The sequence below is a fragment of the Notamacropus eugenii genome, chromosome 5 (assembly GCF_028372415.1).
Source record: "Notamacropus eugenii isolate mMacEug1 chromosome 5, mMacEug1.pri_v2, whole genome shotgun sequence".
Classification (NCBI taxonomy): Eukaryota; Metazoa; Chordata; class Mammalia; order Diprotodontia; family Macropodidae; genus Notamacropus; species Notamacropus eugenii.
This window is the reverse complement of record NC_092876.1, coordinates 418,716,567-418,744,120: the sequence shown is the minus strand read 5'-3', so window position 1 is coordinate 418,744,120 and position 27,554 is coordinate 418,716,567. Positions and strand designations below refer to the sequence as shown.

The 27,554-nt window shown below is 37.3% G+C and overlaps 1 protein-coding gene and 1 pseudogene across 4 annotated transcripts in view; one reads left to right on the top strand and one right to left on the bottom strand.

Annotated features, from left to right (window-relative positions):
- APP (amyloid beta precursor protein) overlaps positions 1-27,554 on the top strand; it is a 174,443-nt gene that overhangs the window by 119,669 nt on the left and 27,220 nt on the right. For 2 of the 4 annotated variants that reach the window (XM_072614921.1, XM_072614922.1), the window contains exons 7-12: positions 2,470-2,637; positions 11,437-11,570; positions 15,311-15,385; positions 16,051-16,209; positions 23,103-23,231; positions 24,135-24,234. In XM_072614921.1, the coding sequence (XP_072471022.1) occupies positions 2,470-2,637; positions 11,437-11,570; positions 15,311-15,385; positions 16,051-16,209; positions 23,103-23,231; positions 24,135-24,234 (765 nt within the window). The remainder of the gene's footprint in view (positions 1-2,469; positions 2,638-11,436; positions 11,571-15,310; positions 15,386-16,050; positions 16,210-23,102; positions 23,232-24,134; positions 24,235-27,554) is intronic. The other 2 variants (XM_072614925.1, XM_072614923.1) reach the window with 1 other exon arrangement.
- On the bottom strand, positions 20,791-22,896 carry LOC140504053 (serine/threonine-protein phosphatase alpha-2 isoform-like; annotated as a pseudogene).

Here is a 27,554-nt window from a genome sequence, read left to right as displayed (position 1 = left end):
TGTAATCCTTCAGGGGGAAAAATGGACATTTAACAAAATAGAAGACTTTTAAGCATTCTTGATGAAAAAATCAGAGTTGACAAGAAAATCTGACACAGAGACTTGGAATGGGGAAAGACTGAATGAATTAGGGCTCACTTTTCTTGAATCCTGTGTGTATTTGTACTGAGAAGGAAAGGTAGCTCATCAGACCTAATGTACTGTTTTCATCCTTTGTAGGATATGGTACCAACCTGGGTACCTACAACTGTCAATGAAAACATATCAAAGTTGATTTTGTTAGGTTTTGTTTGTCTTTAGTCTTTGTCCTTGCTTCAGTCTCTTTCGATCTTGACCCTGTTCTCAAGACCCTGTTTCCAGATATAATTTTAGGAGCTGAGACATCCTTCAAATCCTACTGTTTTGATAGCCAGATTTCTGTTTCTGATTGCTGCCTTATTTTTCTTCTCTCTGCTCACTCAGCTATCACACTAATTGAAGCCCTCATCACTTCTCATCTATACTGTAGTGTACTAGTCTTCTCATTTTAATTTTCCCCACCTCAAATAGTTCTCTACCCTAATCCATCTTCCACATAGCTTCCAAAGTGAGATCCCTAAAGTGCTGATCTCATCCCCCATCATCCCTCCACCCTCACTCCATAAAATCCAGAGGCTCCCTATTACCTCTAATATCAAATATAGAAGTCCTTTGACATTTGAAGCTCTTCACATGTGCTTTTTTTCTCTATCATTAGCCTTCTTCCTCTTTATTCCCCTCCACACAGTCTGAAGTCTAGCAATATTTGCCCTCTTGCTCAGCACATGACATTCAGCATTCTTCTGCACTGGCTTTCCCACCTTTCTGGAAGGTGCTGCTTCCCCCTCATGTGCGTTCCCAGGCTTGACTTAAGGCTCAGATTAAACTCTAGTTCTGTAGATTTTTTTCCCTAGTCCCCTGTCTACTCTGTATTTTTCATGTACCTAATTATTTACATATTGTCTTCCTCAGGAGAATGTAAACTCCTTGAATATATAGACACTAGTTTAGGGTTTGTTTTTTGTTTGTTTGCTTACTTGCTTGTGTTGTTTTTTCCTTTCTTATTATCTCCAGAAATTAGTGCAGTGCCTAGCGTGAGTATTTAAGAGATAGGGATAGGAACTTAGCCTATGATTTTATTGGGGCATGGAATTCTTAGAAGAAAGTTTTGTCGATGTATATTGGCACCTTCTCTGCAATCTGTAGTCTTAGAAAGCTGCATAAAGCCCTGAAAGTTAAAGTGATTTACCCAGGAACACACAGTCAGTTTTCTTGGGACAGCAGGGTGGCAAAATGGATAGAGTGCTGGGCCTTGACTCAGGAAAACCTCCGTTCTTATCCAACCTCAGATACTTTCTAACCTTCCGACCTTGGGCAAGTCACTTAACTGCCGTCTGAGCCAGTTTCCTCAGCTGTAAAATGGGAATTACAATTGCACCCACCTCCAAGGGCTGTGGTAAAGATCAGATGAGATGTGTGCAGAAGGCACCTAATACAGTTCCTGGACACACAGCAGCCTCGTCATAAATGTTCGTTCCTTCTTTCTCTGTTCGCTCTTCCCTGCTGCCTCTAGTCTTTGGTTTATGCTCCTGTCCTAAGACAAACACATACTAATACAAACTTATTAATAACATATTTCTTCAGAGTGCTAGCAGTTTTAATGTGTTTTCCTGTTTGGAACATTATTGGTAAAGAGTCATATTTACATAAGTAGATGTTGAGATGCTTAAATGTAGAGTCCAAGTTTGCCATTTGAAGACCAAAATTCTATGCAAGTCCATTGAAAGGTCTTGCTGCATGTAAAACAAGTGACTTAACCTTTCTGAACCTCAGTTTCCTCATGTGTAAGATGAGGCGGTTGGTCTGGGTGAACTCTAATAGCCTTTCCCACTGTACCTCCAAGGTCTGGGGAAATTATGTGCCTCAAAAGTACGGTGTATGTCCTGACTCCTGGTGAAAAATAAGAAATGCAGATAATATTCAAAACATACTTTTATGTTTTAGCTAGCGGTTCTTTTGTGAAGGTCACTGTATGAAAGGGAAAGAATAAAGTCTTGTATCACTGATAAAATAATCTTCTCACATAAGAAGTAGTCTGAATTTTAGTTTCTGTTTTCATCATTTTAATTCAAGATTTTCATTTATAGATGCTTTCTCTCATTTGATATTAATCTTACCAGAGCTAAAAATATTATTGTCTTAGACAGTATTCCTTTTTATCCTTTTGGGGGGTACATTCATTAAATCAGATAAGAAATATGCTCCTTTGTTTCAGTTAATTTTTTTAACATGTAGGAAGTAATTGAATTACCCAGGGAGTGTATTGATAGTTGCTTCCCAGCAATCTCAAATATGGATTCATACAATAAGATAAATTAATATGTATACTTGAATGGTAAGAAAAAGCCATTTTCATGCTAAATGTAGTTCCTCCACATATCCTATAATTAGAGGTGTGCTCTGAACAAGCTGAGACTGGTCCTTGTCGAGCAATGATCTCCCGTTGGTACTTTGATGTGACTGAAAGGAAGTGCGCACCATTTTTTTACGGCGGATGTGGTGGAAACCGAAACAACTTTGGCACTGAGGAATACTGCATGGCAGTCTGTGGCAGCATCAGTAAGTGGATCCTTCCTCAAGCATGTGGCCATCTCTCTTTCTTGCCACTGACTCTGCGCTTTGCAACAAATCTATTTTTCTGATTCCTGAGGAGTCTGTTGCTACCACTAACAATAATACATCTGTCAACTTTTGTAATTTCCCAGTCTATGCAATATTTTTAGTCATTAGCACATATCTCCTTCTTTCTCTAATAAAGTATGACCCTTTATAAGCTGTTGCAGATAGATGTCTTTGACCTGAAAGGAAATATCATGGGGTCATGATCTTTCTCCCCTTCAAGTTTTCATCCTATATCTCTCCTTTCATTCTCAGCCAAATTCCTAGAAAAAGCTATTTATGCTTGTGCTATTATCTTGTAATTTAAAACTTTTAGTTTTTTTTGTTTTTATTTATTATCTAGCATAGTGCCTGACCCATAGCAGGAACTTAATAAATGTTTGTTGATTGACTAACAGATGCAAAATACTTTTCGACAAGGCAAGTATCATATTTTTTCATTGAATAGGTTTATATGGACCTCATCTCCTTTTTGTTTGTTGTTTCTCTTAAAAATCAAATTCTGAAAGGAAAAAAAATCATCAGTCCTAGAACTTTGAAACTGAATTTCAGAGAGAAATTGAGTTAATAAGTGCATATATTAGACCTACCAATTGGGTCTCATGTTTTGAGGAATTAAAGAATTTCAGAATTAGATGGGATGCCTGGACTGGAATCCCTTCTACAACATCCATCTATAACTTTGCTCATCAAACATCTGGCACAGTCATCTTCTTCATTCTTGTGAGAACAATATTTACTATTTCCTTACTGGTATATATGCAGGAGTGTGTCATTATTGATCTTCCTCTGTATAGAAGGAGGCAAAACAGTAGAAAGATGTGTTTGTAAAAATATTGCCTTCCTATTCATCAGAACATCTTAATATAAAAATTTTTCATTTTTAAAGGTGGTGATACTGCAGCTTTGTAGACCCTTTCTTTAGTGATAGAATAATATGGATGTTTTGGATAGCTTAAGTATAGACTTATCTGAAAAATGAGAAATCAACTAGTTAAACCCTTATGGTTCTGGTCTAGAGTTCTCAAATTTGATCATTTCAGCGGCTAGTTTAAGGTTTCTTCACTTTCAAACAATGAAATTAAGTAAGCTAAGTAGTATAATATAGAACACAGTGGGTGGTTTTGTTGGTTGCTTTGTCTAGAACAAAGAATTTTTTGCTATTGATCATAACTAGTTCTAATCATCACAATAGATTTTCTGTCGTATTTCCAACAATTTATCTTTTTTAGATAAAAAGGAATTTATTTTCATGAATATTGTATTATTTACTTTGTTGCAAGATAGAAGTTTTGTGTGTCTGTGTCTGAGTCGTTTTTCATTTGATCCTAAGACTTAAAAATAGAGTCTGTGGAGCATTTTCTTTCATCCTTTTTTCATATTTACCCTTTCTATTCAACTTATATTAATAGACATCAACAAACAACTACCATTGGGTTACTACGTAGTAAAATGGGTTCTTTGGAACTCTTGAGTATTTTATTGTGACTTTTAAAATAAGATTCTTGAAAGGTACAGGTATCACTAGTGTAATAAATGTTACTGGATGTTTATTCAAAGATGGAATACAGATAAATTGTTACAAGCAAAGATTGGTATAGATTAAAATTAGGTCCCTTGAAAAAATAATCATAGACCTACCAGTTGGGTTCCACTTATAACTGAGATCCAGTAATCATAGAGGTATATGGAAAAACATTGACAGCAGTCACTACTCTAAGATTAAGTAGATTAGATAATAATGAATTTTTCATTTACTAAAAGAAAAGTTGAAATATGTAGTAGCTGTTCTGATTTTTGTTGTATTATCTGATTTATTCCTTATATCTTTTTCAGCTGAGTATGGAACCCATACATATGTGCTTTCCTTTTAGGAATCATGATCATTTCTTAGTTGTTTTGTCTGTTTTCTCTATGGTATCTCTTTTGCACTGAATTTTTGTGTCTCTTTTAACGTGTGGCCAATTTGTTTTGTATGGTGTTATTTTCTTGAGTATTTTTTGGTGCTGTTAGTCCTTTTTTATAATTTTCTTGCTTTATCCTCATGTCTTTTCCTCATTATTCCTCTACTACTCTTATGTCTTTCTTGAAATCTTCCAAGAATTCTTATTGAGCTTCTGTCCAATTAGCATTTACCTTTGAAGCTTTACTTGTAGCTGTTCATGATATTGTCTTCTTCTGAGTTTGTGTCTTGGTATTTCCTGCCACTGTAGTAGCTTTTTATAGTAAGGTTCTTTTTGTTTGTTTGTTTGCTCATTTTTCCGGCCTATTTTTTTACTTTGAATTTATATGTTAAAATTGGGTTCTGCTTTCCAAGGGTTGGGAGGCACTGTCCCAAGTGTCAGGCTTTTTTCATATTGCTGTTTTCAAAGCTAGTTCTGGGACTCTGCAAGTTTTTGGAGCTTCCAAGGTGATGTGACATGGGGAGAGATATGGTCATTGCTCTCATGGTCCGCACTCCAGTTTTTACTCACAAAGGGCCCTTTCTCCCCTTGTACCTAGCCACAAGTGCTAGTGCTCCTCTTGTCCCTGGAACTGTGACCAAGTCCCTTGTTCTACTCACACTTCCCTCCACCCTGGAACCCCTGTTCCTTTATGACTAACTACAGGTGTTTCTCTCCACCCTGGAACTGTGACCCAGAACTTCATATGGTCAGTAGAATTGCCATGTCCTATGCCTCGTGCCAGCAAAGGATCCCCTATAATCTCTCTCTGACCAGTTGTCCAACACCTTTAACATCTCTGGGCTGAGAGCTCCCAAAGTTGCTGCCACCACTGTCACTACCTCCAAGACCTATAGTGTTGCTACTACCTACACTCCATGCCAGCCTCAACCCTGGTTCATAGACATCTGACAACCTCCTGAGTTGTCTTAGACTGGAAATATATCTTACTCTGACTTTTTGTTGGCTCTGTCACTCCAGAATTTAATTTGAAGCATTATTTTAAAGTTGTTTGGAGATAAGAGTTTGGCTGGGTTACTGCGTCTACTCCGTAACCTTGGCTCTGCTCTCCGTAGAGTCTCAGAAATTTCTTATTACTCCACAGGAGCCCTTTCTGAAAAAATGGAGTTAAATGTATAATACACATCATCATTTGGGGGAGTGGGAAAATATGACTGACATAAATATCACATGTAACATCACTGTCTTTTACAAAATTTTGTGCATCTCAAGCCTTTCTCTTTTAAATACTTTTCTCATTCTGTTTTTTTTTTTTGTACGTGGTTATTATGTCTAACTTTACCAAGTGAAATCATATGTCAGTGGTAAGAGCAATGAACATTGAGATCGCTGGTGAGCACATACTTTAATAATAGATGTATTCTTTTATATTCCTTATGAAGTTTGTAAGAAGATATGTTTCCTTTAAAAAATCTAACGTCTTCCTAAAAAATGGCTCTTTGTTACAAGGTCATTATGGGAACTCTCTTAATTTTTTTTTAAACTCTTTTTGGTTTAATTGCTAAGGTAACAAGGTTTAGAAGGACCATGTCCATAAGTAACTGACTTCTCCTAAGAGACGTGTGATATGATACGGAGAATGATATGATTTTCCCTTAGGGCTTCAATAGAAACTTTAGCAATCCAGGGGATAGGAGAGCCCTGAGCCTGGAGAAAAGAAGGTCTGAATTTAAATTTGGCTCCAAATATTTAACTAGTTGTGTGAACTTGGACAAATTATTCAACCTCTCTCTGATTCGATCTCCTCAACATAAAATGGGGATAGAGTTGTTATGAGGAACAGGTATTTGTAAAGTAGTGCTTGGCACATAGTAGTTACTATTTAAGTGTTAGTTATTATTGTAGAATTAGAGGCACACTGAACGTCACACATCGAAGGTGGAAGGAGGGACAAACCACTTTAATTTTTCTTGTTTGCCGCAAATTGGAATTCCCAACATTTTTTGCCCCTTTAATGTTCATTTTTTGCCTCTTTAATTGATTCAGTATCCCCTTCACCACAGCCTCTGTTCCAGACTTGTCTGTCCCTTTGAGAGCTTCCATTTTTCTCACCATCTCATCTGGGAACTTTGCCTGATACTTAACTGAAGAAAAGGAGGCCTTCTCCAAGAGCCCCCTCTTTCCTACTCATCTCTCATCACTCCTCTTCTTTCCCTGTTCTTTTTCCTTTTACCTCTGTGCCTGAAGAGGTGGCCCTTAACCTTACCAAGGCTCCCTTCACTACTTGAAGTTTAATACTGATGTTGGTTTATTACCTATAGTTCCTTTCAGCATAATATAGTTTCTTTGTTTATCTTTTGCATTTTGTGAATATTTGTTTTGCGTTTTCTGACAGCATGGTTGCAGTTCCTGCCTTTTTGGATTCACTTGATGCATGGTGAATTATTTTTCCATCCCCTCAGTTTTATCCTGTGTATGTCTTGGTTTTAAAATGTGTTTCTTGTAAGCAGCAGATTTGGGTGTTTTGTTTTCTTATCCAGTCTGTCGCTCTTTTTTGTTTCATTAAATTGTCTCAGCCCCAGCAAACTTCCCCAGCTTGAAACCCATGTCTTCACACTACTGGAAGGAGGGTGTGTGCCACTTGGTTTTGTTGCAAGACTATATGTTGGACCCTTGGGTCAGCTCCTGTTTCCTCACTGCTGGTTGTGTGTTAGGTGGTTGAATAGAGGGAAGCAGTAAGCTCAGCAAAGCTCTCAGTTCATGGGGGACCTTGTTTTGCATTCTGGTTTCCTAGACTCCAAAGACAGCTAACGTTGCTTTATTTTCAGTGCATGTTTTCTGTTTAGAGAGGATTGAGAAGTAGTAACCATAGAATATGTCCGTACTCCATTTTAGGGGAATCATGTCACCCAGAAATCTTCTAAAGTACATTAAAAGTTATGACAGTAGCCATAACACCCCCATTGTCTGTGGGATATTGTCTGGGCCCCATTCTGAACTTCCTTTTCTTCTCTTCTGCATGTTTCTAATGTTCCATCGACATTCTTAGAGTTGTGTACTGAACTTCTGTAAAGAAAAAAAGATACCAAAGTTTCACTTCTCCTTTAGATACTTCAGATGCCCAATCAACTCTTTCTTATTGTACTTTTGGGAACCAAAAGAGCTTAATCATTTATCACAAGATGTTTTCGTACATTTTCTCAACTTTGCCAGTAAATCTCAAGATAGGACCTAAAGGTCCTAATGAAATGAAATGAAAATATAATGAATAATGAAATGAAACCCCAAAACAAAATGATAAAAGTGATAGCATTAAAATTTAAAGTTGGAAAGGACATCATCAGCTATCTGGGCCTTGAAAAGGAATCTTACCCTAATGTCCCTGAGAAGTCATCATCAGATCTCCACCTGAAAATCTCTAGTGCCCTTCTCTCTACCACCCCCCAACTTGTCTCGCTCTGTATTTCCCATTTCTCTTGATGATATCACAGTCTCTCTGGTCACACCAGTTGAGAGCCTTAGGACTTTTTAATTCTTATTGCTACCTTATCTTCTTATGTTTAATTTGTTGCCGAGTCCTCCTAATTCCATCGCTTCACTTAGCTCTTATATCTATTCTCTCCTTTCCATCAGTAGCCCAAGTTCAGGGTACCATTACCTCTTGCTGGAATTAGGTGAACGTCCTTCAAACTTGCCTCTAAGCTCTCTCCTCTTGTCTGTCTTACATACCAGTTTCTCTAATCATCCAATGTTCTACCCTGGGCATGTCATTCATCTTCTCAGAAACTCAAGTGGCTCTACCAATGCCTACTGTCAAACTGCAAAGGATCACTTTTGCCCCTGCCCTCTGTTCACAAGGCATGCCGTTATATGTTCCCCACTACTCTGGGTATGGCTGCTCCTGGAACTCACATGTTTCTTCTTTAGGAGTAGAAAACAAACTAGACACACACAGCAGCCTCTCTCTCAGAAGAGGCAACTTCCCTCATACAAATTCTTCCCAGAATAAAATGTGACAAATCCTTCATCTCTCACCACAGACGTTTAACCCCTCCGCTGTCTTGTTAATCAGTGCCCCATCTCTGCCCTCCTCATCTACTCTTCTGATCCTAGACTTTTCTTCTGCCATCTCTACCACCTTCTCCTTATTCTACCCCTCCCTGTCCCAGTTTGTCAGGAGATGGTAATCATCTCCACCCTTCACTGTTCAACCATAGAACTCCATTACTTTTAACTATAGGATTTTTCCTTTGTTATTCAAATTACTTTCCTTTATTTTAGAAGGTCTTTCCCCTGGCCACTAGCAGAATTTGTTGTTTGATCTTTGAAATTGTTCAACCTAATCACAACTTGTCTTGGAATTTGAAGCACAAGGTTTTTGTTTGTTTGCTTGCCTGCTTGTTTGCCTTCCTGGAAGCATCCTGTGGATTTTCTTTAGTCAGTAGTTTGTTGTCTGAATTCAGAAGTTCTGGATAGTTTTCTTATATTATTTCCTGTTTCATGGTTTTTAAATTTGTCGTGTATTTCTGGGCAGCCCTGTGTTCGAGTTATCTCTGTACATCCTGTCTTCAAAGTTAGTGCCTTTGACTTGTACGTAATTCACTTATTCACTTAATACTGGGATCTTTTGTTTCTCTTGTTCCAAATTTTCATCAAGTTCAGCATTTTTGTGTTTTAAATCTGTTCATCTTTCACTTCTTTAGAGGTTTTCTTCATTATGGATTTAATTTTTCCTACTTATAAATACTTTTTAAAAATATAAATCTGCATTGAGCTTTCTTTACTGCTTTGAGAAATCTGATTTTTCTTTATTTCAGATATTTTATGAGTTTTATTTCTATTTTGAATCCTTCTGAAGCTTCTTACGATTGTTCTGTGATCTCCAAGGGTTTCACAAGGATATATTTTCATTAAGTATCGATGTTTCACTTTATTTCATATTTGCCAATCATGTTTTGGTTTCTCTTTCAGTTTTTTTTTTCTCCATTTTTAGAATCCTTTCTTTGGCTTATCTCTTTGATGTCTTGGCTTTTATTAAAGCTTTTCTCTCAACGTCTTTGTTGTTTAGGCCTTTTCTTTGTATTTCCCCATTAGTCACACTCACACACTCATCTCTCTCCTTTTCTAGTAGCAGAGGATGCTAGAGGAAGAACTGCAATCTTGTATCAGCCTAATATAAAGTCTCATATATGGCTCTCCAGTCTGGGGTCCTTTCCTCAATAACCTCTGAGCTTTGGGCATGCTCTGCCCAAAAAAAGCCCTGGCTTTCAAGTTTCCTTTCCCATGTGCCCATTGTCAGTCAGCTCCATTCTCCCTGTACTTTCTTCCTTTGTTTTACATGGTTGGATTCAATTCTACGCATAATGTAATGATAAATGGTATACTTGAATACGCTATACAAGACGATGCTAGGTAGCACTGTGGGTAGAGAGATGGGCCTAGAGTCAGGAAGACTTGAATTCCAATTCGGCCCCAGGCAGTTTCCAGGCAGGATCTGAATTCAGCCTGGCCCAGTTTCCTGTGTTGTAAAATTTAGATAACATTTTTCCCCCAGGCTTATACCATAGCACGTGGCACATAGTCAGCTCATCCCTTCCACTTTCCCTATCGTTGTTAGTTACTAGCCTGAAATGCACTTAAAATGCAAATTCCTTTCCCTTCCTTAGCCATTGTATTTTGTAGATTGATGATCTCTTGGGTTTTACTTTTTCTTTATAGCATTTTTTCAGTGTATTTCATTCATTTGTTATTACAAAGATGTGTTTAATAACTATATTTTTAAAATAATTTTTTTCTTAAACTATGAATGTCAGTACTTTTAAAAGAAATGCAGTCTAGAATTTCCTTTTACTTTAGGGATACAAGTTCATTTTATGTCATGTGATGTTTGAGGTTTGGGTGTTTCTACAAATATAAAAGGTATAATTAAGGGTGTTAAGGATGTTTAATTTTGAACTGCAAAAAGTAAATCTAATGAATCATGCGATAATTATAAACTTTATGTTGTTTGATGTTATTGTTTGTTCTTTTATAACGATTGGGCTGCAATTTGGAGTCACTCAGGCCAAATGGTCCTAACATCTGTAGAAACGTGGGCAGAATAGACATTTCGTACTTTTCCACTTTTAACTGTCAGACAGATAAGATTTACTGCTTTCTGACTGGATAAACTCTTCGCATGCTGCGGACTTTGAGACATTTTCCTGCTGCTAGTGAAGGGTAGACTATAACACAGGTTTGTGCTCCAAATAAACAAACTCCCCCTACCCAAATTTCACCAAAGCCCAGTATCCATAAGCAACCCCAAAAACTTTTCCACTATATCTGATTAGGGATGTCCACTCCCGTATCTGTCATGAATGATCTGTTTTCAACCAAACCTTTTAAAAAGGTATATATAATCTCACCACCTGATCCTCAATTTGGAGCATGTCTCTGAGATCCAATTTTCTAGAAAATCTCAAATCCAAGTGTTTTCTTTAACCCAAACCATGAAGCCAAATAAAATGTAGGTAGATGTGGAAAATCTTTGTGCCACAGGCTACATGTGCTTTAAGACCAACTGGGATTATTCTTTATGTGTATTTTTCTCTTAAATTATGTAAAATGCTACTATAATACAATTATAAATCTGATTATTTGAAAGATATTCTTTATCCTGCTCCTAACAAGGGGTGAAATACTTGTTGCTGTGCTGTGAAATCAGTGATGTGACATAATTTTAAACAGCCGTACAGTGGTGGTAAATTTTTCATATGGGTTTCTGTGCTATAATCAAACATTGTTTTTTATCTCTCCTCCTTGCAAATCTCCTTCCGTCTCTTTTGCCTTTTAGTCCCTACTACGGCAGCCAGCACACCTGATGCTGTTGACAAATATCTGGAGACACCTGGTGATGAGAATGAACATGCCCATTTCCAGAAAGCCAAAGAGAGACTTGAAGCCAAGCACCGTGAAAGAATGTCCCAGGTAACCTAGATTTATTTTTCTGTTTGCAAAACCAAAGAGGACTAGTAATAAGCTACATTTGCCTGAGATTTTCTGCAATGCTCCTGATTTTTAACAAAACATCTTGTGGGAGTCCAGGATTTCTCTCCAGACCAGTAATAATCCTAAGCTTTAAAAGTTAGTTTTATCTAATGAATTTGGTACCTAATCTTATTTTTGCTCCATTATCCAAATTCATCCTGTGTAGTTATAAATTATAATACTAAAGGTAACCTTGTCTGAGAGGCTAGACATGAAAGGAGGAAGACCTAAGTTCACATCTGGCCTCAGGCGTTCCCTGGCTGTGTAGATCCAGCAAGGCTTTTAAACCCTGCCTCGTTTTTCTCATCTGTAAAGTAAGCATGACAATAGCATCTACCTCCCAGGGTTGTTGGGAAAATAAAATGAGACGATATTTGTAAAGTGCTTTGTAAACCTTGAAGTGCTAGATTAAAAATGCTAGCTATTATCGTTATTACTGCTGCTTACTACCACCAAGGAAAGGCTCAATTATATTGGCTAAAAGTGGGATGGCATAGGGATAGGGTAAGGACTTATTGAATGTTTCTATTAAATATTAGGACTTTTTCAGGGAAAATACGTACAGTGTGTATATGTATTTTTAACATGCACATACATTTTTTCCATTCAGTACACAGAAGTGGCATGGTGTTGGGCATGGAAAGCTGGTGCTGGAACTGGAAATTAGCAGGGCCTGAACTCAAGTCCTATCTCTGACAGATAATATCTCAATGCTTGGGCAACTCTGTAAGGCTAGAAGCCTACAGAAAAGTTCTTGACCCACTCAGATATACACACACACACACACACACATTTCTTTATGCACATATATATACGCTTATGTATTTATATATTAACATGGGTGGGTGTGTTTTCTTTGCTCTGCATAGAAGCAGCATAGTGTACTCAGTAGAAAACTGATGTTGGTGCTAGGAAGGTCTGAATTCAAATTTTGCCTCTGACACTTAGAAACTATATGAATGGGACAGATAATGTAATCTGTCTGTGCTCTAGGCAACTCTGTAAGACTGTAAGTTGCAAAGAAGGTACTGACCTGTATTAGTAGAGGGAATTAAGTAGACACACACACATGCACACACGCACACACATGCACATTCTCTCTCTCTCTCTCTCTCTCTCTCTCTCTCTCTCTCTCTCTCTCTCTCTCTCATTAGAGTTCTGGCCCCAGAATTAAAAAACCTGAGTTCAGATCTAGTTGTGACAATAGGCAAGTGTCTGTCTTGCCTTACTTTCCTCCTCAGTAAAACAGGGATGACAATAGTACCTACCTCCCAAGGTTGTTGTGAGGAAAAATGAAATAATATTTGTAAGTCACTTTGCAAACCTTAATTAACTATGTAAATGTTTGCTATTATATATGTACGCATAGGTGCAACTTGTAAATTAATTTGAAAAATGCTGTTATGTATAAATATATGTATGTGTGTGTACATATGAACGTTAAATACTTCTCTCCCATAACCATTATTTAGCTCTTCCTTTATTTCAGCAGTAAAAGTTTTACAGTTTTCTTCAACCAAATTATATATATATATTTGAAATGTGTTGTTCCCCCAATGATCAGTGGTTTGGAGGGTTTTTTGTTATTGCTGTTATTATAAATATTTTTTATGATGTTTTCTTAATGCTGTTCCCTAGTAAATGAGAATACAAAATATTTTGTGTTAATTTCATAGTCAGCAACCTTGATGAACTTATTTTTTTATCTCCATTAATTTTTTAGTTGAGATAATGAGATTTTTCTAATTACATTATCATGATATTTTAGCCTCCTCATTTCCAATGTTAATCGCAGTGTGTGACTCATAGATCTACATCTGGAAAAAAGACCTAAGGAGCTATCTAGTACAATCCCTTTCCAGGAGCTGAAGTCCAAGGAGACACAATGGGGGAGGCTCAAAGTTACATAAAGCAAGGAATTTCAAGTCAACAAGCAGCAAGTGTCTACTTTATACCAGGCGCAGTGTTAAACACTGGGAATCATCTCCAAATCCAGTATTCCTTTGATGATAATGTTGAACTTGGATGCAAGACTGAAGAGTTAGGATTTAGTTCAGTAGGTGACATAAGGCTTTTGAGAATTTTGAATCAGCGGGTTATTGTTGCAGTAGCGATACTGCACCTGCCTCCCAAGGTTCATAATCTAGGGTCTGTGAACTTTTTAAAAAAAAGTTTAGATATTTGTACTTCACTATAATTGTTTTCCTTTGTAATCCTATGTATTTATTTTATGCATTTAAAAATATCTTGAGAAGGGATTTATAGTCATCCCCAGACTGCCAAAGGAATCCATAACACTAAAGAGGCTAAGAAGCCATTGCTTGATCTCTGGATAAGGGAAGAACTTAGGACCAAACAAGAGATGGAGAGCATTACAGGATGTAAAATAGATGATTTTGATTACATTAAATTAAAAAGGTTTTGCACAAGCAAAACCAGTGCAGCCAAGACTAGAAGGAAAGCAGAAAACTCGCAAGGAGGGGTGATTTTACAGTAAGTTTCTCTGACAGAGGTGTCATTTCTCAAATAAATAGAGAACTGAGTCAAATGTATAAGAATATGAGTCATTCCCCAACTGATAAATGGTCAAAAGATATAAACAGGCAGTTTTCAGGTGAAGAAGTCAAAATATCTACAGTGACATGAAAAATGCTCTAAATTACCATTGATTAAAGAAATGCAAATCAAACAACTCTGAGATACTACTTCACCCCTATCAGACTGGCTAATTTGACAGAAGAGGAAAATGGTAAATGTTGGAGAAGCTGTGGAGAAATTGGAACACCAGTGCAATGTTAGTGGAGTTATGAACTGATCCAACTATTCTGGAGAGCAAGTTGAAATTATACCCAAAGGACTAGAAAACTGTGACTGAATCCAAACTTCACAGAACAAATTCCCTTAATAAAAGGATTTATTCTGTTAAATTTGGACTCAGTCAAAAGGCTGTACCGAAGGACCTAGAAGACCCTTGGGAACTTGAGTGGAAAGAGTTTGTAACAACCATATTCAATAGGGAACTATCAACTGGTGAATAAAAAGATTGCCAAGCAGCAATGAAGGAAGAACCTATTGAAATTAGTTAATGTTCCTTAATGCAGTGAACTAAATCAGAGGTTTCCCTCTTGTAGTATACCTTCTCCCTGTTTCATGTATACCTAATTATTTACATGTTGTCTACCCCACTAAAATGTAAATTCCTTGTCAAGATCTGGTTTCTTGATCTCCAACTCTTAGCATAGTGTCTGGTATGTAATAGGTGTTTAATAAATGCTTTTTGATTGATTAGTTAGTTCAGTTTAGTTGAGAACTTTGGTATCAAAATTAAATCATTTCAACTATAGTTTAAAACATTCATTGGAGAAAATCAGTATGCTTTTCATAGGGTGCTTTGAGCCCTATGTGCTCCTGTCACTGTCTTTTGTCTGACTTTTTAATAACCATTAACATTCATAGTTAATGCGTTGTGAACAGGTCACCTACAATGAAACTAATGAGAAGCTAAAAATAACTCAAGACTAGGACAAATTTAATTTCCTTATATTAATGTAATAGAATTTGATATCTCCTTAGAAGAACAATTCAAAATATAAAGAAAACTTGGAATTGGTTGTGTAAAGTCTATTTTAGTGGGGAAATGAGTTATTCTTCATTCAAAACCCATTTATTTAAATATGCAGGTTATGAGGGAATGGGAAGAGGCAGAACATCAAGCCAAGAACCTGCCCAAAGCTGATAAGAAAGCAGTTATCCAGGTAACTACACCTGCATGATCAATGAAGCAAGATATCAGAACAGAAAGAAAATAATTCTTATTGATGATACTCGCTTAGTTGTATACACGCTGGTTAATATTGGTAAATCTCGTCTTCCATTATCATAAATTGTCATTAAAGGTATCATTTACAACCTTATTTTTTATATTGCCACCATTTTCACCATTTTGCCCTTGTATTTCTGTTCTATACGTTGGACGTATTGAAAGCACAGGTGGTCTGACCTGTCCATGTATTTAGCCATATACATTATCAGGAAGATTTTCATCCTTATCCTAATGAGCTATCATTAAGTTAATTTCTATTGACAGAGAGAAAAGATAAGATGTTTTTAAAATACTTATTTCTATTTTATGTCATTTAGGTTTTTTGTTTTTTTTTTAAGAACAGTTTAAACTGCTTCACAACACATCCCTGGTGAAGGCCAATCCATTGAACCCAATTCTTAGAGATAAATCAGTAAAATATTGATTAAACATATGAACGGTAATTTTCAGGAAATTTGCAGGCATGTGAAAAAATTTATTAATAGCTTACACGGACCTTTGGCAAAGAGTTTTCATTTCTTAGTGATCATCTGCTGAATGTTACTCACTCAGTGTCTTTTATCGTTGACGTGTGCCTGTGTTTGTTCACTCTGCAAGCATTTCCAGGAAAAAGTGGAATCATTAGAACAAGAAGCTGCCAATGAGAGGCAACAATTGGTAGAGACCCACATGGCCAGAGTAGAAGCTATGCTGAATGACCGTCGTCGTATGGCTCTGGAGAACTACATCACAGCCCTCCAGGCAGTCCCTCCCCGGGTATGGCTGCATTATTTCTCATTTTACTTTTGATTTCAAATGACTACAAAAGAAAAAGAGAAAAAAGGACAAATGTTTTGAATATCTCTGTTTCCAGGTGATCCCTGAATACTTTTGAAAGGGATTAGGGGAGTTTTCCAGAGCCAGGGGAATTATTTACTAGGGTTTATAGAAGGAAAGAGTGAGTTCTCAGAGTCTTGGCAATACCACCTTTGAGAGGCAGTTGTAGTGTAATGGAAAGAATCTTGGATTTGGAATCGGATGTCATAGGTTTACATATTGCTTCTCAAGAGGTTTGTGGCCTTGGACAAGTCAGATTAGCCTCTCTGGGCCTCATCTTCCTAATCTATATGTATCAGTTGGTATAATTAGTACCATAAGCAGACCAGCTCTTCTCACCAAGGTAGTCTCCATCTTTGGAATGTGGGTAGTTGTTACTGTTGTTTAGTTGTTTTCAGCTGTATCCAACTCTTTGTGACCCCTTTTGGGGTTTTCTTGGCAAAGATTCTGGAATAGTTTCCTTCTCTAGGTCATCATACAGATGAGGAAACTGGTACAAACTGAATTAAGTGACTTGCCCAGGGTCACACAGCTAGTAAGTGTCTGAAGCTGGATTTGAACTCAGGTCTTCCTGATTCCATGTTCAACACTCTGTCCACTATGCCACCTAGCTGGAATATGGGTAGGGACTCACTATCCCAATTTCTCTCATAATCAAGCCCAGAAGTGTAATTTTTCTTCTCCAGAACAACTTTCAGAGAAAGGAAGTGGATAGTGAACTTTCCTGAGGCTATTTGCCTCAGAGGAAAGTGTTTTCTGCTCTTTTGTGTGCCAAACCTCCTTCCACATAAATCTATTTACTCTTGTGTAAGAATGACATCAAAACATTTGGCTCTGATGCCTTGACCAGGTGTATTATGAGTGTGAAGGGGGCCTATGGACCTCCTTTAATTAATCAAAGTCTTTGTGTGAGAGACTAGGTCACACCCTATATGATAAACATTTTGCATAAAAGGAAAAGGCTACCTCAGAAACTAAGAAAAAGAGGTTCTGAACATCAGGATTCAAGAAGTTGGACCAAACTTCATACAAAGAGAGGACTGAGCTGTAGCAGAGAAGGGGGAGATGTTGAGGAGAGCCCTCATCTCTACAGACATCTGAGAAAGACTCAGACTGAGAGGAGTCCCAAGAAAAGGTCAACTGTTTCACCAGCTTCCTCTCCCAGTGCCTATGTATCTAATAGACAAAATAATATAATCCCTTGTTACTGAAGTGTTTCCAATAAGATGAACTTTGCCTTAAGCACAAAGAGGCTAGGAATAAACTAGAGATAGATAAAAATATAAGGTTGCAAAGGGAACCCACCCTCTGCATAGGGGTATTAGGAATGTTTTCAAACTCTGGGTTTGTATTGGTTGTGATTGAACTCAGAACTTTTTTTACAGAAACCCTGGAACTTTTTGTACCTTAGACCAAGGTCTTCTCATTTGCAGCCTCCATGTTCATAAATAAGGAAATACACAGCTCAAAAGCAGTTATGACCAATTATTTATATCAAACGGGCTTTGATGTTAATTAAAATGGCAAGAGAACAACTTTAAAGAACAGAAAATCCTACACTTAAACATACATCCTCTTAGATGGAAAGACCCTTCGAGGCTACCAGCATTACTCTTGATCACAAATATGTAAAGGTGTTGTGCTGGAAGATTAAACTATGAATTTCCATGATTGGTGTCAGTATGCCATATCTTTTGAGAAAGAGAAAAAAAGGAAATTGAAAGCTTATGATGCAATTAACATAGAAAGATTTCTTGATTCTACAGTGAGTCTATCTAATGATTGGTGTTCTAAATCATAGAAAGGAATCTGGACAAACCTTCAAAAGATTTGAAGCCTAATGTTTGCAAGCAGCTCTGTACTGTGATAATTCAACATTAGTTAACTCGGTGACATTCCTTACCCTGGGAACCAACATTACTGGCTATGTACCAAAGAGTCTGTATTTCAGGATCCCTATTAATTAATTCACTTGTGCTCAGGGAAATAAACACAAAGCAGAAGACAGACCTGTAGGGCTTTGAGATTCAACTTCAGGCTTCCTTAGACTAGCACACGTTCTTGCTCCCAGTCTTCAGTCACCTTTTCTGTGGAGTATGGCCTCCACCACTCCTTCACAGGAAGTCCAAAGCTACACTTTCATAAGAGAAGAGAGAACATTGGCTTTCCTTTTAAAGTTCATTGTAGGTGCTTACGTCTTACGTGCCAATCCTCTTATACATAGCTCTCTGTTATAGAGTAGAGAGGGCATACATGGGGACCCACCAGAAACCTGAATCCACATTCCATCTATCAAGATGCCAAAGTATGCTTCCTTTTAGAAGTGACCAGAGGGAAGACTCAGTGCTTTCCATGTTCCATAGACTCAGTGCTTTTCCATGTTCACAGGCCCATCCCCAAGTTTGCTTGGGGTAGGTTCTAATGCAGTTTTAACTCCCCTGTCTTCCTCCCCCCACCCAGCTACACAAGGTATGATTTCTGCCATATTCATCAGACTCATTTTTGGAAACGAACCCTTTAAAGGCAATGTTATGATCTACAAAATCCAGTATTTCTTAAACAGTCAACAATAAACACAGAAGCATCTTGTATTATCTTTGATCAAATGAGAAAATATATTAAATGCTTTGCAAATATTAAAGGACTACATATAAATCATAAAACTATTAATATGAGCTCATATCTTCATCTTTCAGTTGTGTGATATAAAGACGCCCACTCTGGAATACTGTTTGCCCTCAGCTAGGATGTCCTCAATGCATGTTCAGGTTATTCTCATTCTTTAAAAAAATTCATATAATGGGAAAGTACGGACCTGGTTTGATAGTTATTGATGTTCGCAGGGTCACTTTTTTGGGGAATAATAAATTCTAAGATTCTTTCTATACCTTTGGCACATTGCCTTCAGCTAACTTGATAGCTGATCTCTTGACACCTTGAAAATGAGTATCATCTCTTACATGTACACCTGTTTATACTTGGTCTAGTCCCATCTATGACCACTTTCCACTTTTCTCTTCAGGACGTTTCTGCTTTCTCCTTAAGTGCATCTTATACGTACTCATATATACTTACATGTAGGCTTCTCTGAAAGGTATGTGAAGCAAATATCTAAACTGATGTAAACCTTGGCTTTCGTATCCTTCCCCTTAGCAAATTATTTAAGTGTTTACTACCTAAGGCCCTTTTTATTTTTCATTTCATTTCCTTCATAGTTGAAATAGTGTATAAAATTATTATAATCAGTGTTGATGATTGATGCACTTTTACATCAATGACATGATCTATTTGGTCTTTAATTGTTTTAATTTCATGAATACTTTTTGTTTTTCATTTTTACTCTTTTTATTAATTTTTGCTTCAACAAGTGGGTGGTCTAAACATTCAAATTCAGCTGACTGAAGAATGATTCCAGCATTAGTCATTTCCTGTTGTTAAAATGTAATAAATTTCATTTTTGTGATGTTATTCAGAACAGACCACGTATAAGGCCTTACAGTTATTTTCTTTAAAAATACAGAGTTACGATGCTTCTGCTTAGTCCTCAAGTCCTCTCTCTTTACCTTACTCTGGATACATATTTCCAGGATGGTGCTTTTTGCATTGAATGTACTGAGTTATCAAAGTATATGTTGATTTGATTTGGTGACTACTACCAAGTTCTCCACAGGATTCCACTACCTCTTCATGTTCTGCTGCAGATGGTGATGTATAAGCCATGGTTATTTCCTTGGTGTTCTTTTCATTGACTTGATGCCACTATCACAAACAGTACAACACAGGTTGGCTAAATGTCCCGTTAAATTATATTTTTTATTGACTTTGGATGCTGGAATAAAATGACCTTTAGTTGCCTTTCCAAGAAGTTCTTGGAGCCATCCTTCCACGTAATTCTAACTTCCTTCTAGCTTGTTTCATGTTTGATGAAATGTCAAAATGGATCAAATTCACTTCCTTTGGTATTGTGCCTATTCATTGATCATTGGGCAAGATTCTCATGTTAATGCTACTGACAGCCAAGGTAGTGTTTGTAGATAAGTGTGCCTTGCCTTCCCTTCCCGTTTTTTAGCCAATCTGCTTCCTTCACCAAAGAAAAAGGACTAAGCCCCGTTTTGTTTTATTTGCCATAGCCAGAGTTTTTCACCAAGTAGCCAGTGCAAGTACTCTATATTTAGATGAACTTTTCCCAAGATTGACTCCCATGTAACAGACAGTATCAGAGACTCTATATCCTTTGAGAATCCAGAAGTACCTCAGGATCCCAATGAGGCATCTGTCCTAGTATACTTTTTCTGTACATGCATATTTATTTATTTATATTTATACACACACACGTATGCTTTTTTATGATAGTAACATGTAGTCTCAAAGAACACAAGTACCTTCCTTAGAAAAGAAAAATAACACTTACACTACCTGTGTGTTGCACTGAATTTTTAAAAAGCCAATTGTACATTTACTCCGAATAACATGATTGGCTTCTGTGGCATGTGTAGCAGTTTCACTGACAGAAGTTGCTTGTATAGAAAACCAAACCTTAAAAAAAAAGAATCTTAGGAATGGATAAAGTCTTTCATTTGCTATTATAAAGTAAGTAGCATTCATCAAATTAAAAGTGGGAGGAAGAACAAACCATGTGCACGTATCTATTTTGAGCAAACAGAGCAGTACATGTTACAGTTTTTTGAATAACGATTATATGCCATAATGCAAGGCTGGTAGGCAGTGTCAAATTGCAAGCCTGCTGGCATTGAGCTTCTTTCTTCTCTGCAAGTTTGAGAGTGTCATCCACAGTTGTCATGGTACCTGCATTATCAAACTCGCCACATTATTTGGGGCAGAAAAGAGTGTCATAAATTGCCTCTTCACCAAAAAAAACGTACCCATTTCAACAACCTTTACATTGGATTCTACATTTAGATTCAAGTAATGCTTATGGAGAAATTTTGCAAAATACTTTGGCATCAAATGTAAAGGACATGTATCCGTCATTTTTACCCCAGCCTAAAACAGCTTTGTCAGGGTCAGGACCACACTAAATCACAAAAAAAATTTTGATCTGGTAAATCAGTTGGTCCCATAAGTCATTTAATCTGGTCCATAGATTAAAGATCTGGTTACAAACCTCCAAAACAACAGATTATTTTCTCTTCACAATGGATGCAATTAAGGCAGTCTATAAAGATTTTTTCATAGTTTAATATTGTGTCTTCTTGCACATTTGTCATAAAATCCATAAATTCTATTGATGGTAGCACATGCATGGTTCCTTCTAAAAAGAAAAGGAATTTGTGTATTTGATTTTGTAGGACAGTAAGAGACAGATAGTTTCCGAAGACTGCTTCCCCCATCTGCATCATCTCTAAGAAATGGTTTCTGGTAGGAAACTGCCACATTCAAAAAACTTAGGCAAATTATAACATTGACCATGAATATCATCACATATTTTAAGCAGCACTTCAAGTTTTTAAAAGGATTGACTGAGAAAAAAATTCCCTTGATATTAAGCAGTTCCCCCAAATTTCATTATACATAGTTGGAAGTTTTTAATCTGGCTGTGACCTTCTCAGTTCCAGCAGCCTGTCTATATCTACTATCACTTCACTGACCACCCATACTCCCACCCAGGCTGCTTGGGACTCAGGCCATCCACCTCCCTTTCCTCAGTCTCTTAGCACAGAGAAACAGCACAGGTAGTGGTGGCAGTGGAAGAAACAGTGGAAGCTTTGACTACGGTCTCCCTTCTCTCTGCCCCATTTAGATCTCTTTCTCTTCCTTTCCCCCTTAACTCTCCCTCCTCTCCTTTGGTATAGTTTTATTTTTTTTATGTCAGCTTACCTCACCAGCCTTTAGCACACTTTTACATTCTCAAGACAGATTTCCATGGCATGCCATGCTTCTGTGTTCTTACTTTGTTACCTGTCCACCTTCTGTGTGTCTTTTTAAAATCTAACTGGTTTGTGATTTCCCTTCAGACAGCTGTCCTTGCATCTTTTCTTGGGACTTTCTTTGATCTCAGTTCCCTTTTCTGGGACAAAGAACTCTGCTCAGTGTCTCCTGCCTTTGCCACTGCCTAATTCTCCCTTTGTTCCATGTTTCCTCCAGCTCCTTAAATCCAGATGCTCAGAATCTCTTCTTTTTAGATTCTAAGACCTGCCTCCTTTTCATACAAAATTGCTTTGAACTAAGAGTATTTTTCATAAGGATTGTAATATATTCACTCACTTCTGATTATTCAATTTAATCAAAAAGGGTTTTCAAATAGGGTGGTTTTAACCCACCCTTAGGCTGGTAACCTTTGAGAGAATAGTTCCAGTTAGAGTATTGGTACCAAAAAATAGGAGTTGTTTTGCCTTAGAAAAGATGGGGAAGAAAGAATTTTTAGAATAAACAGGAGGAAAATTCATCTAAATATCATAACATTTTGATAATTAAGATGGTTCTAAACAAAGTTCTTAGACTTCATAGAGCATACTAATGACTAGACATTTGACAAGGCCTACATGATTACTCAGACAGCATGATCATAATTTGAAGGAAAACTGATTTATTAGGCAGCAACGTATGAACTAATATACCTAATAGGTCTTGAACTAAATCAACTAATAGGGCTTTTAACCTGTCCATCCCCACTGTTATGTATTATACTTGCAAATTTAAGTCAATAAACAATTTTTTAAAAGTTCACACAGCCTACATACATAAGGAATTCTGATTATATGACCCACTATTAAAAAAAATTTAAGTCTTCTTTTAGCAATAGAAACACTGACTTGGAGGGGGGAAATTTATGCTTATACACTGAAAAAATATTTTCCATTTTCATTCTGTAGCCACGTCATGTATTTAACATGCTGAAGAAATATGTACGTGCTGAACAGAAGGACAGGCAGCACACCTTAAAGCATTTCGAACATGTTCGTATGGTGGATCCAAAGAAAGCTGCCCAAATCAGATCTCAGGTAAATAATAAAGGGTAGTAATCTTTTAAACATATAGCAAATATTTAAAATTTTTAAATGTTTTTCTTACTGATTTGTATATGTTGAGAAAATATTACTTTTAAATACATAGCAGCAAAAGAGTTGTTTCCATGAAGTTAATGGTATAACAAGTTTCAGAACTTGAGAAATTTCCATTGGCAGATGATTGTGCTCTTGAATAATTTGTCCAAGAATTTTATAGCTCATGTTAGTTCCTGAAATCCCGCCTTGCAGGGTTTTTTGCAAATTCTTGCTTAAAGTAGCAATGAAGAATCATCATACACTTACCATTACTTATTCTTGTCACCTTTTATAAAATTAGCAGAATTAAATGAAAAATATTCCTAATGTACAATAGCCTCCAAAATTGTAGAAATCAAATAATTTTTTATAATCATGTCATCTTTCATTCAAGATACTTAATCTATTAATCCTCATTCCTTTTTTAAAGTTAAGTCCTACTAAATGTATATTTTTAAGCACACCAGATTCTTTGAAATTTAAAGTGTATTCTAGCTTTTAAATTTTACCTTTTCTGGAATGAGAGAATCTTTAAATATCTAGTTTCAGGGAGCTTGTAAAACCAAAATTTGGTCCTATCTATTTTAAAATATAGAAAGGAGATTTTTGGCTTCACTGTTTTTTAGTCCCCAAATTGTAGATTTCTGATACAGAAAGGATCTTCTAACAAGTTTGTGGTATAATAGGAAATATAATGTCCCAAGGCAAAGCAGTAGGACCAAAAAAAAGCAAGATGAAAAAGAAAAATAACTTTTTAGAAAAAAAGTCCCCAGTGTTAGATCTTTCAAGTGATTTTCAATTGTAATGACAAATAAGAGAAAAAACTACTTTTGGTTTATTTTGAGCTTCCATCTTTGGTAGGTCATGACACACTTGCGTGTGATTTACGAGAGGATGAACCAGTCTCTCTCTCTACTCTACAATGTGCCAGCAGTAGCCGAGGAAATTCAGGATGAAGTCGGTAAGCTAACTGATGTATTGAAACTGTTGCTTTCTAACCACTCCTCTCTTTCTCCTATATCCGTGCCTAGAAAAAGAGAAGTGAATCAATTTTTGGAGGGAAATACCAGTGTTATCTATTTATAGTTCCACTAGGAGGGGATATAGTGCACTGGTGGCAAATACAAATCTGTGTCATCATTAATTACTTCGTAATAGGATTCTCCTATTGAGTTTTTATTTTAATAAGTTTTTATTAAAGTCTTCTGTTTTCTGTTGATGTTTTAGTGTACTAGTAATGGAGTCATGAGTGGTTCAAGGTAGGTATAATTTAGTCCCTTTATTTGTATAGTTCCAAATTTTTTTTTAATTATGTGCCAAATTCCAGAGTGTTTACCAAAACTGCTCACGCTATTTCAGAAGGCCACCAACCATGCATTCATGCGACCTCCCACAACTCCAACGCTGACTACTGTTTTTGTTGTCTTTGTTATCTCTGGCAGTTTGCAGGCTGTGAGATGAAACCTCCAGGCGGTTTCGATCTGCACTTGTCTGATTACTTAGAGATTAAGAGCATTCTTTCATGTGGTTGTGAGTCATTTGCAGTTTTTCTTTGAGGAGCTGCTTGTTCATATCATTTGGCCACTTAGCTATTGGAGAGCGGCTTTTAGTCTTAGGTACATATATATATATACACACACACACACACACACACACACACACACACACATATGTAGTTTATATAACTTGGATGCCAAACACTATGAGAGAAATTTGATACAAGGATTTTTTCCCATTCAGGTACTTCCCCTCTTACTCTACTCTGTTAAGTCTAACTGTGTAAAAGCTTTTAAGTTTCATATAATCAGTTATCGTTTTTTATAATTGCCTCTGCCTCTAATGGACATAGACAGGTTCCTGTGAGCTTCTTCTGCTCACAACGTTTACTCTCGCATTTTCTGGAGCAGCCTCACGTACAAACGGGCAGTTTTCCTCATCCTTTTTCTGGATGTACCATATTGTTTGATTAACACTGAACTCAAGGCCAGCAGCACTGTAACTCGTACTTGAAGGAAACCTTTCTCCATAAGGCACATCACAGCCTTCTGGCACTTGGGAACACCTAGACAGTACTTCAGCACTACACTTGGGAGGCATTTAAACAGCAAAATCACCGAAAAAAGTGGGAAGTGTGACGATAAATAGACTGCAGAAAGGACACTTGTTTACAGTGTGTGAACAAAAAGGCAGAGAGAGCATCAGTGCTTTGTTCAGTCTCATTGGGGAATATGTGCATCATTTGACTCCAGTTTTTCACCACTCTGTACATGTCTGTGAATGTTTGTGAAAGCATAAGAATTGATTTTGAGGTTGCAAATATGGAATCTGTGAATAATTAAGATCAGCTGTACTACATGTAAATACATGTGCACATTTATATGTATTCACATGTTTACATAACAGACAGAGGGAGAGGTGGAATGATAGGGTTGTGTGCGTGTTTGTGCACACATGTGTGTGCACATGTCTAACATGGGAAATTTTTTTGCCTGACTATACCTGTCTGTAATGAGTCTTCTTTTTCTTCCTTTTTCAGTGGGGAGGGGGGGTGGAGGTGAGATGGAGAGAATGTGTGGCGAGGGAGAGATCGTATGTGTATATATAATCTCTCCATCCCTCAATCCACCACTCTGAGCCCATAATTCCTAAGTCTTTCAGAATTGTTTGTCTTTACAAAATTGCAGTTGTTGTGTAAATTGTTCTTCTGGTTCTATGTCAGCCTTCTCTGAAATCACCTACTTCATCATTTCTTACAGCACAATAATACTCTGTCTATTCATATTCTTTAATTTGTTCATCTCTCCTCCCCCTGATGGGTACCCCCTCGGTTTCCATTTCTTCATTATTACAAAAAGAGCTCATCGCAAACCCCCCTACCTGCCCAAGGGATCCCATTCCCTCCCATCTTTTCCAGCAGATTGCCTCCTCATTCCACTACTCTCTCGTTGACCTGCATTCTCTCTCTGCGCCTAGACTGCTTCCCTATTGCTTATAAAAACAGCAGCGTCTCACTCATCCTCCAGAAGCCCTCACTTAATCCACCCACCCCTGATGGCTCCTTCCCGTATTCCTTGTTGCTGTCTACAATAGGTGCTTCTGCTTCATCTCCCCTCAGTCTGTTCTTAACCCTCTAGATTCTGGCTTCCAACGTCATCATTCAACCAAAATGATTCTCCAAAATTGCTAAGGATCTCTTAATGACCTTTCTTAATCCTCATCCTTCTGGTTGTCTGATGAAGCCTATTGACCCCTCCTAGAATAGTTTTTTAAATGAATACATTAAAATAGAATCACAAATAAATCAATTACTTTGAAATTCAGCTGTCATAATTTTTTTTTTAAGTTCATCGGTCTGACATAGTGAATAAAGTGCTGGACCTGCAGTCAGGAAGACCCATCTTCATGAGTTCAAACCTGCCCTCCAACATTTAATAACTGTGTGACCTTTAGTAAGTCACTTTACCCATTTTGCATCAATTCTTCATCTGTAGAATGAGCTGGAGAAGGAGGTGGCAAAGGATTCTAGTGTCTCTGCCAAGAAAACCCCAAATAGGGTCACAAAGAATCAGACACAACTAAAACACACCTCAACCACACTAGCTTCCAGGCACTATGCTAAGCGCTGGAGTTCATGGATTTCATATAAAGAACACTTCTCTTTCTAAGAGAAGGAGAAAGAAGCACCAATAAGAGCATCCTATAGAAAATGTGATTTAAACAGTATCTTGAAGGGAAGCTAAGGAAGCTAGAAGTTAGAGGTGAGGACAAAGAGCATTCCTGGCGTAGGAGATAGCCAATGCCAATTATGACTGAGTTGGAAATGGAATGTGGTACAAAGAGCTGGTGTGAGGCTCGGGTGACGTGAGCAGGGGAGGAGAGTGCATAGGAGCTACAAGGAGGCGAGATTGTGAAGGCTAGTAGGGAACCACTAGGGTTTATCAAGGAAGACAGTCTAATGTGGTTATACTTGGACTTTAGAAAGATCTGTTTGGCCGCTGAGGGGAGAGATAGGGAGACCAGGTATGCCTGCTTCAATAGTCTAAGTGTGAGGTGATGATGGTTTGTGCCAGGGTGGTGACAGTGACAATGGAGAAAAGGAGACATATGTGAGAAATGTTGTGAAGGCTGAAATGACAGGAGTTGGCCACAAAAGAGAAAGGAATGGGTATGACAGATGTGAAGGTGAAAACAAGAGCTGGAAACAAACTAGATATGCAGAGAGAATGCCAGCAGAGTCACAGATAACATCAGGGTTACTGTGAGCAAGGCCCGTAGAGGACT